We start from the raw sequence: 11,490 nt of genomic DNA on the forward strand, positions 1-11,490 counted from the left end.
GGGGGGGGGGGGGGACTGGACTTGAATTGATTTACGCACAAGTTGGAATAGTCCTGTCGGTAATGAAATGACTGTAGTTGTAATTTCAAGTTACACATTTAAACTGTTATGTCCGATTTAGAACGTTTAGACTTTTCTCTCTGATCCATGATCGATGCATGAAATATCTTTATTGTTCAAGCTGAAAACTGATTTCTAGGACTTGGGGATCTATGCTGTAGTGACAAAAGACGATAATGTAAATTTAAAAATTTAACCCTTTCTAAGAAGAAAAAACGACTATGTCTTCCTCATTGGTACTCAGATAGAGGTTTCAATGTGGTTCTACTTTACTGTTGAAAATCGGACATTTAACTTTATAAATGTAGTATCCATTTAGAACTTATATCCACTGGTTCTTGGATATTTTGACGATGATAAGATATTTATTTATTTTTAGTTGTGACGTCAGTATCTACCATGCTCTTGGCTTCGGAACTTTTCATTATCTCAAGGCTGTCATGACTTTCGAGCAGGTATATTTACTTTCAGGAAGGTGCGAGGGGGGGGGGGTAAGGGACTCTGAGTTAATGAATATTTTATGTTTATTTTATGTACAATTAACAATTATTATATTTTATGTTAAGATTGCAAGAAAATCAAGTAAAAAATATATTCAACGTACACATTAACAGACTTCTAGTAAAGCACAGTTTATCCGAGAACTTCGGAGATATCGAAAGATTTTATTAAATGTCGGCATGCTAAATTTTACTGGGGTTTATCCTTTGAAATATGCAGGAACAGTTTTATAGAGCTTTATATAATTGTTCATTTTATAATCTAAATATTTGCAGCAGGTTTAGAAAACGACATTTTACAAATTCTTTCAATGTCTCCAAAGTTCCGGGTTAAACTTTATTATATCAATCTGTTATATATTAGGAACATGTTGAGACTGCCAGTAAAGTATTATCCCAATCTGTTATATATTAGGAACATGTTGAGACTGCCAGTAAAGTATCATCCCAATCTGTTATATATTAGGAACATGTTGAGACTGCTAGTAAAGTATTATCCCAATCTGTCATATATTAGGAACATGTGGAGACTGCCAGTAAAGTATTATCCCAATCTGTTATATATTAGAAACATGTTGAGACTGCTAGTAAAGTATTATCCCAATCTGATATATATTAGGAACATGTTGAGACTGCCAGTAAAGTATTATCCCAATCTGTCATATATTAGAAACATGTTGAGACTGCTAGTAAAGTATTATCCCAATCTGTTATATATTAGGAACATGTTGAGACTGCTAGTAAAGTATTATCCCAATCTGTTGCCACAATTAATGGATTTAGAAGAAAGTCTGGTTTAGGAGAGAGTATAGGAAAGATGGTGAAAGGAAAGGTACATTTTTTTCCCTATATGGACTGTTATCGTAATTTCAAGTGACTCGCCATGAAAGGATGACAATGCCGGATTCACAACGGTACCCTTGAAACCTTTATCTGTTCAAAAATGTGAAAGACAATAATTTTCCAGGTTTGAAAGAGTTTATTATCAGTTTTCAAAATTATTAACAATGATATCATACTTGATAAGACAAAGCCTGTAAGGTCTCTTAAAAATTTACGCTCACAGTCCCTTTAAATCAAATCAATTAAGATTATACAGCGGGAGCCATAAAAATCCGGAATTTAAAGACGACTCTCGGAATCAATTTGTTGTTTTAAATACAGGGTGTCCAACTGAACATGGCAGTTGGTAAATAGTTTAAAATGTCTTCTTCTATAATTTGTTAGTTGTTTGAGAACAAACAGAATAGTATAAAATATGGCAGTCCTATTATGATAAAATTGATTTCAAAGTAAAATATATTTGAGTTAAAGATTTGTTTAACGAAATAAATTGCATAAAGTCCTTAATATCTAATATTGCATATTTAAGAAAACATTTATAACTGTTCGTCAACTGTCATGTTTCGTGGGACACCCTGTATCCCAATGTTTTCGGACCCGTTGCACTTTTTGCATGATAACAATATCAAATACACATTAATTTGCTTTATGTCGTTGAGATTAACAACAGAGTGTGTTATTTGAAAAAATACATATATATGTATAAAAATATATAAGTTTATGTAAGGTTTGTAGAAAATAAAGCTTTACAAATTTAAGTTTAAATAATTCCTTTTAATTTACAGTAAAATATAAAATCATTGACGAGTTTTTATATACCAATAAATTGATTTTAGCATTGTAATGATAGTTTAAGAATTATAATGATATTTATAATGATTATGATAATATTTTTAAGGATTATAATGATATTATTAAGGACTATAATGTTATTATTAAGGATTATAATAATATTTATAAGGATTAAAATGATATTTTTATGGATTAAAATGAAATTTTTAAGGAATATAATGATATTTTTAAGGGTTAACATCAATCATAATGATATTTTTAAGGATTATAATGATATTTTCAAGGATTATAATGATATTTTCTAGATTATGATGACATTTTTAAAAATTAAATTGATATTTTTAAGGATTATAATGATATGACTGAAACTGAAGTGCATGCAGAACTTGTCTATGCAGAGTGTCTTCTATTAAAGGTAAAGCTTAAACAAACATGGATTTTATTTCTTCTTTAAAATTTTTTTATTATGGCAATGTCTGAAAATGTATAATTTTCAATGCTTTTATTTTTATTCACAGTTGTCGTGGTAATAAATCAATTTCTATTTCAATTTTGATTTCTACAATCTTTCAAAAGGCAGAAATACATAAACATGTAAAATATAACTTTGTTTACTTGTAAACTTGTAATTTGAAAAAAGCTTCTTAGGGATAAAAGCATTATTAATAAAAAGTCGTCTTCACTCAAATAAAAATTCCTTGGACAGAATTTTAAGTTTTCTGTATTTTGTTCTGGCAATGAACATTTTCTGTAATCAAACGATTCTATTTGAAAACATTTATGAAATGTTTGCATGACCCTCTCTTTGAAGAAAAAAAGACTAAAATCGTACTCTTCAAACTGCAGAAGACAACATTTAAGCAATTTTAAATGTATTTGATGTTGTTTTTAAGCAAATAGTTTAACCAGTGGACGAATTTGAGCAGCGGTTTAAATTCAAGCCACGGTTGGTTCCACTTAAAATTGTATCAAATGTTTAAGATTTAAGCCGGCGCTTAATTTAAACCGGGTTTGGCAGATTTAAACCGCGGCTCAAATTCTTTTAATTCCATCTCAGTATTGCTTACCAAGTTTTAAAGTGAAATAGACTTAAAGTTTTTTTTGACTTTTTAACTACATATCTTGAGTTTAATAGTCGTCTTCCTATTCCACTGTTTTATGGGACCATGCACTTGTATGTTAAAGTATTTAAATCTTTAAAATCTTTTATTTATTCACAAAGAGATAAGTTGGCATGATTGCTTTCAACGTTTAGAACAGTGAGAAGTTGAACCAGAAAATTGTGGAATTGGAACACGACATTATATCCATTCTGAACTAAAGATTGTTGAAAAAAACAATCACTTAACACATTTTTCTCTCAGAAACTTATCAGCATACGCGCAAAAAACATTTTTAACGCTAAGGAAGGCCTAGAACTGGCTTGAAAATTACCTTACTATTATTGAAGGCTTTGCTAACTATTGTGGAGGACGAGAACTTGGTGAGCTTCGTCAAGGCGGGGCTCAAGGTCAGGCAGTGCTACCTTTCCTTTAGGGAGTGCTGGACAATACTTCAGAGAAGGTAGGAGGAGGAGGGTTTAAAAGGGAGGGAAATGTGAACATGGGAAACGAAACTCTTACAGATTACAGCTTTCTCAGTAGGTATCACTATACTAAATCAAAGAATTATTTAAAAAGACGATATCGAATTCGTCACTGAATTCCCATGTTTATTGGGACACCCTGTATTTCCTTGTTATCTGGCAGGGACTGGAGTAAGGATGAGTTCAAATCTCATTTTGAGGGCGGAGTAAGGTTGGGAGTTGGAACCTTTAATCTGATGATGTCCCTCCTACCAACCAGGATTACTAAACTCATGGAGTTCGTAGGATTTGCAGGATCCAAGGTATCTTAATTTTCATAATCGTTCAGAGCTGGAAACTTTTGTATTGAGGATATCGAGATCAATACTAAATCTCTATATCCTTTGTTAATCTGCAGATTAACTTAGTCTTCATGCGAAATTCCGCAATGGTAATCGTATTCGTACCTAAGAGTAATAAGGGAAATTAATTCTCAAATTAAAAGTGCCCATAGGGGATATCGATTGGGATTATGAGTTTATTCTACATAAAAGTTCCCAGCTCAATTTACTACTTGGCAGTGTTAATGTCGTCGTTATTTAATAATTAAAAAAAACAGATTTCACTCCCTTTAAGTCAATGTATATCAACCGGATATCATGAGAAATTAATTTATTCCGTCGGACGAGAGAAGATATAGATATATAACTGCAGTTGAATATCGGGATTATCATTATCCAAGAGTTTTGGCTCTCAGAGCAATTATGTTTAGCGAGTTTACCCAACTTTATTTTTAGAACTATAATTTATTTTAATTATTATAATTCAACTTTTCTTAAAAGGATTTAGATTATTTATAACCAAATATACATGTATACTAGAAGTTATTGAATATACATGATATTTGAATATACATGCATATTCAATAAATACCTATAACAAACTTAAATCCTTTTAGGAAAAGTTGAACTATTTTTACTTTTAGCGTTTTCACTTTCAAATTTAAATCCATATTTTTCATTTTTTCACGCAGGAACCCAGTGAGGTAATTTAATTTTAAGTAAAAATATTCTATAGTTGCTAGAGACAAAAATTATACAAAGTAGACACAGAATTCATAGTGGGCAACCAAGGTTCTTTAATAAGGTTGTTTACCCTCGATGTGCTCCAATGATACGAAAAATTTCGTCTCCTAAGATAGATAGATACAAACCTAATATGACGTCACTGATTATAGAGGCGAGAGTGACGTCATATTAGGTTTTTATCTATTTATCTAAGGAAACGACATTTTTCGGACATTGGAGTAAGCAACCGTATTATACAAACAACCGTAGTCGGTACAGGTTGCCAATTACTGCTTTATGTTTTATACAAGTGCTTTATAATTCGTAATTATATAATGTAAATGTCTAGAGTGAAGAAGTGAGTTAGTGAGGTCAAATTATAAAATGCAAATGTCTAGAGTGAACAAGTAAGTTAGTGAGGTCAAATTATAAAATGTAGAGTCTAGAGTGAAGAAGTGAGTTAGTGAGGTCAAATCAAACACTTTAAAGACTAGAAAATTGATGCAACTGTTGTTCATGACAGTCTGGATCCTTGATAGAAATCGATAGAAGTCGTCGTCAATTATGTTTTATTTCTTATTTTGTTTATTTATTAAGTAATTATTCCAAGCATGGAAAATGTTCAAATGGTATATTTTTTATACTTAATACGAACAATTAATCTATGGATTTTTATCGTAATAATTTCATCGTTTCTTCATCCACTATGACAAGTAAAAAATAACAAAATATTTTTATTTACCTGAAACCAATTCAGAGGTTCTCAAATGTCGTCTTTTTAAGACGGATTTTCAAGCAGTAAAAGATGCTGCTCCTAACTTTAATATGTATATTTAACACAATTATACGATGTTTGAACCCTGTCAAATTGTTATAACCCTGTTAACTACTGTTTTCACCCGTTTAATTCCCCTTAGAGTTTGACTTGACCCTAAAGTTAGTTGAACTTGTTTGAATTACTGTTTGATTTCTTAAGAATAAAAAAAACATTGATTGATAATCCCTATTATGTACTGTTTGACGGGCCCTCAACTATAATGTTTGACCTAAAATATGCATTGTTTGACCCCTATAATATACTCTTTGAACTGATAAATATAATCTTTGAACTGATAAATATAATCTTTGAACTGATAAATATAATCTTTGAACTGATAAATATAATCTTAGAACTGATTAATATACTGAGCCCGAAATTTAAAAGAGTATCGTTGAACGATACTCCCGAGTTTCCTTTTTGGGGTCTTAACATTTATGTAAATTTTGATTAAAGAGGTTATAAAAAAAAGGAAATAAATATATCTGTTTGATCAGAATAATGTACAGTTTGACCCCTAGGAGATTGGTATGACCGAGATGTTATCCTGCTACCGGAATCCTGCTTGTCTCCGACAGTTCCTAGCTTCCATTATCCTGCTAGGATATCATCTCTTCCTTACTACTAATATGGGCAAACCAAACGAATGTGATAAAAGGTAAAAACACAATAATATTTTTTCCTGAATAGCCAGTGTTAAAGAGTTTTAGATGGGCAATATTTTATCCTTTTTTTAACATTTAAAGTTTTTTTTTGAGATATTTTTAATGCTTTAAAATTGTTTGCTTTTATTACACTGTAAAAGTACAAACATTTCTTATATTGTTGTGAAGTCTCTTTAATAATAATATTAATACATATTGCAGGCTAGTTGAGGAGATATTAGAGGAAAAACTAGCCAAGTACCCAACTGGAGCTTTCTTTCTATTTTTTAAGGAAAATTTTTAAAATTTTCATGAAAATAATTTTTTCTTAAAGTTGAATTTCCTTCAATTTAGTATCGATCTTTTTAAGGGGCGTACAAAGGAGTGGGTCACTAGGTGCACTATGGGGGGGGGCACGTATAAGGAAGCCTCATTTATGAAATGATTTAAAATGATGTGGGAAAAACATATTTGACATTAAAAGGCAAGTTTTTTCATCCTTCTTAATATTTTTTACACAAAAATTCAACAAATTAAACCCTACAGATTTTTTTTGCTGACTCGCGCAAATATTTTTATGATCAACAAATAATGTTCCTAACCAAGCAAAGTCTAAGTATGAAAGATATAAGGTTCTTTAATTAATCAATAAGGATTTTTAGGGGGAAGGCATAAAATCTTCTAAGGGTTGCGCGAAAGGTGCCCCCCCCCCCACTAAAGCTCTCATAAGCCCATCTGATCAAATAATTTTCCAGATTTTACCACATTTTCATCAAGAAAAGAAAGAGTAAGAATTTAAATTTTGGACTGCAGGGGAGATATGAAATGATTTCTGGTAGATGTGAAGCTGCATCCGTCTGGTATACCAGAGCTAATAATAGTCAGGTCTGTTTATTCTATGTACATTGCACACTCTGTACACTGAAAGAGGGAGGGAACCCCCGGACGCCATAAGCCTCTGCTATTCAGACTCGAGCCTCCCAGATTTGTTAGTCAGACCAAGCCTTCACTATGCAGACCAAGCCTCCGCTATGGAAACCGTGCCTCTGAACTAGCCTCAACCAAACAGAACAGCTTTTTATGTGTAATAAAAAATGTTAACCATTTTTTTTTGACGTAGTGGCATACGAATTTTACTAAAGATTAGATTTGTTTATTGATTGTCATGATTAAAAACATATATGGACTCATAAAGTGGTTTATAATATTTATACTAAAACTTTAAATATTTCTTACGCAGAAAGGAAAATATTTGGAGAAATATTTCAGGGGTAAATTTAGTTTGTTTTGTTGTAATCTTTGATTAAAACAATACCTTTTTTGAAAAATGTTAAGATTTTTATAAATTATACAAATTTTCTAGATTTAATTTGAACTAAAAAAGGTATTGCTTAAATCAAAGATTATAAAAGATGAATTGAAATTCAATTCATTTTTTTTTCTCTAAATATTTTTCTTTTCACTTAAAGAATGCTTAAAGTTTTATATACCACTTTTGTTAGTCATAATTAGGCACTATTCATGATAATCAATAAATACTTCTAATCTTTGAGAAACCTCTCATGCCACTATGTCAAAATAAAATTGTTAACATTTTTCACTACAAACAAAAGCCAAGATTTAAAAAAGCTGTTCTGTATGGTGGAGGCTCGTTCACTGCATAGCGGAAGCACAGTCTGCTTAGTGGAGGCTTGGTTTGCATAGTGGAGGCTTGGTTTGCATTCTGTCTAGCAAATCTGGGAGGCTCGTGCCTGCATAGCGGAGGTTCAAAGCGTCCGGGGGTTCCCTCCCTCACTACTTGTGCCACTACGTTAAAAAAAATTTTTAACATTTTTCATCAAACATTAAAACCAAGATTTAAAAAAAGCTGTGCTGTATGGTGGAGGCTCGTTCACTGCATAGCGGAGGCACAGTCTGCATAGTGGAGGCTAGGTTTGCATAGTGGAGGCTTGGTTTGCATTCTGCCTAGCACATCTGGGAGGCTCGTGTCTGCATAGCGGAGGTTCAAAGCGTCCGGGGGTTCCCTCCCTCACTGGACAGTGCATGCATACTGTACAAACACGTCGTGTATAAATTGCAGTGCTTAGGTTGTAATATTTTGGTGAAAGTGACTAAATAGCGAGGTTTAAGAATATTACACGTGTTTTTTAGTCTTTTGTCCTTTTCCCAGCACAGTAACATTCAAAGACGATCAGAAACTCGAGAAGTAGATAAACTAATCATTTGTGTCAGACTCTAATGTTCTAATCCTTATATCTTTTCAACCATCGTGAATATCTTTGGTATTTCAAACTATCAAAACTTAAAATGTCAAAGTTTTTCGACAAGATGCAAAAGATATCAGGCTTATAAATTAGAGTTTTAGACCCTTTTTCTTTCTATAATTATGGATTTAAAGATTCTAAAGCTGCAAATTTTTTCAGAAACAATATTGACTTTTGATAATAATAATAATTTTGATAATAATACTAAAAATAAAAATATTAACAATAATTATAATAAGAAATAATTTGTTATCCAGGTAAGCTGGCCCCAGTTCCAGCATGTAGGTAGCTGGGAGCTGCTCTGGTCGGCCTGCTACAGAGGAGAATGGCGGGAAGCTGAGGTCCAGGCTGACCGTTTGCTCCGGGAATCCCGTTGGTCACCTTGCATCTATGCATTCTTTAAAGCAGTGCTAATCTGTCAACTTGGAGACGAGGAAACCAGCACAACATGCTTCTATTCATAGCAGTTCCTTAATCAAAACTAAAATACATACCTTTGAATGGGATAATTATCAAATCATGGAAAACAATCAAATAAGTATCAATAACACCTCTTTTTGCTAAAAAATAATCTCTATTCTTTCCGATTGAGCACCTCGAGCAAAATACTTTTCAAAATACTTATTTCCTCATATTTTGTCCCAATGTTATTTCCCAATATGTTGTCCCAATGCTTATTTCCCCATATGTTGTCCCAATTTATATTTATTTCCCCATATGTTGTCCCAATTTATATTTCCCAATATGTTGTCCCAATGTTTATTTCCTCATATGTTGTCCCAATGTTATTTCCCCATATGGTGTCCCAATGTTTATTTCCCCATATGTTGTCCCAATGTTATTTCCCCATATGTTGTCCCAATGTTTTATTTTCTAAATGAATTATAACATGGTAAAGATTCAGGACTTGCAGTGTCCAATGAATTCCCTATCACAGTCCTAACTGTTGCCCATCCTGCCCCCGTGCACCCCTAGATTACCCCCTACTTCCCCACCTTCTAATTTATGAACATTTTATTAGCATAAAAGAACATTTTAAGGATTTTTTTGCTAGATGATTCTTTTTTATTCTGAACATCTGTTCTCGAATTCTTACAAAAAATTATTATTTCTGAATGCTTTCAGCTTTTTGATATCAAAAACAAAATGTTTGTAATAGATAGATAGAAGTTTGAATTTCAAATTCCATAGAACGAATACATAAAACTTTTATACTATCGTAAAAATAAATAATATTCAATAAATATCGTAAAATATTCAATAAATTGTAGATATTACTACTCTTCAAGGATTTAATGTATTGATTATATAATTAAAGGATACGGGGTTACTCACATAGAAGGAGACTTCAATTTGAACTCTTTTATTACAAGAATTTAATTATAGATTATATTTAATTAATTAGAATGGTCGTCTTCTACTGCCCGGGCTGGAGCTAGTCTACCTTTGGCACGGATTCTCAGTTATTGGAGATCAGCGGCACATATTGGAGAGATTTCATACTCTTATTGAAGAGACGGAAAAACAGGTAATATATGTCACGTGATCGCCGATAGCTCACGTGGTCCACCTCATTCTAAAAGTTGCATGATCAGAGCCTGTACAACATGTACATGTACTGTCCAGCTTGGACTACCCAGTGTAGAGTCGACCTAGCACGTATAGCCAGGAAAGATCACAGTGAATCACCAAAAGCTTATTCTTGTTTGTATTTTGTATTTTGTATTTTGTATTTTGTATTTTGTATTGTTTTTATCAGTAAAAAACCTTTTTGAGATGCCTTAAAGGGACTGTCAAACTAATTTCCAGTGGCTCTCCATTTAAAGAGTTGCATGCCCCATTCACAACGGTACCCTTCGTGAATGAGGAAAGATCAAAGAAAAAAAAGATGTTAACGCTATTTAAGATGTAAGAACGACGATATCTTCCTTATTGTTTATCAGATCAAGGTTTAAAGGTTGTTAATCGGATATGGAGAACCAATTAAAATGTTGTCTACAGCCCCTTTAAGACCTCTTCTACTAGGTCGGAAACTTGTCCCCTGAGGACAAAGGCCTGCTTGAGCTGCTGAGGAGCATGTGCTTGAAGAACCTGGGGTTCCCCCTCCAGGCAGAGGAGGGGTTGAGGAAGGTGATGTCCCTCTCCTCGCAGTTCACCTTGGACAAGTACCTGGCACCATACGCTACATTTGAGCTAGCACTTCTTCTTCTAGATCAGGTAGTATAACAATAGCAACAACAATAAAAATAATAACAATAAACAATAACAAGAACAAGAACAATAACAACAACAAAAAACATAATTATGATAAAACAAGGTACATTTTGTTGCTGTTTATTATTTAAAGATATGCAATAGTTGAATAAAATACATATTGGATATTTTACCTATCGCTGCATTGGGATTGAATTATTAAAAAATTTCACAAGACTGCTATATCATTTTCAGGCAGAAAGTTAACGGTTCTTAAAGTTTTCTGTAAATAATTATTATTATTATTCAAATTTTACTCTTAATTCTAGGAGAACTCAGATTCCCAGATGATGAAGGAAGGATTGAGTATCGTGGATTTGAAGGACAAGGACGTGAACCCATTGATCTAATTGCTCCAGGAGCATCGAAAGGATTGAGTATCGTGGATTTGAAGGACAAGGACGTGAACCCATTGATCTAATTGCTCCAGGAGCATCGACATTAAGCTCGCTGATGCACTAAGATAAGCTACTGATCAATTTGAAGAAGCTGATTATAGCGGGAGACTTTCAACCACTATGATCAATCTCAGTATTAGTTAATAGAAGAATGATCAATCAGCTATGTATAAAGTTTTGATAAAGCAGTAACCTTCTGATTTCGAAAAGCAGCTGATTAACGTAAAGACGGTATTGATCAACCAGCTGATTAATAAAATGACACCAGTAAATGCTTTAAGTACAGAA

General features: G+C 32.7%; 1 protein-coding gene across 1 annotated transcript; it reads left to right on the plus strand.

Moving 5' to 3' along the window:
- The first annotated feature begins 432 nt into the window (after positions 1 to 432).
- On the plus strand, positions 433 to 11,154 carry LOC111700216 (tetratricopeptide repeat protein 39A). Its single transcript, XM_023471081.1, has 14 exons — positions 433 to 515; positions 1,282 to 1,392; positions 2,542 to 2,610; positions 3,646 to 3,758; positions 3,944 to 4,082; positions 4,793 to 4,804; positions 6,165 to 6,301; positions 6,510 to 6,579; positions 7,101 to 7,172; positions 8,809 to 9,014; positions 9,489 to 9,516; positions 9,957 to 10,079; positions 10,577 to 10,768; positions 11,074 to 11,154. The coding sequence occupies exons 1-14, from the start codon at positions 501 to 503 to the stop codon at positions 11,152 to 11,154; spliced, it is 1,368 nt and encodes a 455-aa protein (XP_023326849.1). The 5' UTR covers positions 433 to 500.
- The last annotated feature ends 336 nt before the right edge of the window (positions 11,155 to 11,490 follow it).

This window comes from Eurytemora carolleeae, unplaced genomic scaffold (genome assembly GCF_000591075.1).
Source record: "Eurytemora carolleeae unplaced genomic scaffold, Eaff_2.0 scaffold335, whole genome shotgun sequence".
NCBI classification, from domain to species: Eukaryota; Metazoa; Arthropoda; class Copepoda; order Calanoida; family Temoridae; genus Eurytemora; species Eurytemora carolleeae.

Coding starts and splice junctions, on each gene's coding strand:
- LOC111700216 (XM_023471081.1), top strand. Junction 6,302..6,509: donor CCAAACGAATGTGATAAAAG/GTAAAAACACAA, acceptor TACATATTGCAG/GCTAGTTGAGGAGATATTAG. Junction 10,769..11,073: donor CACTTCTTCTTCTAGATCAG/GTAGTATAACAA, acceptor TCTTAATTCTAG/GAGAACTCAGATTCCCAGAT.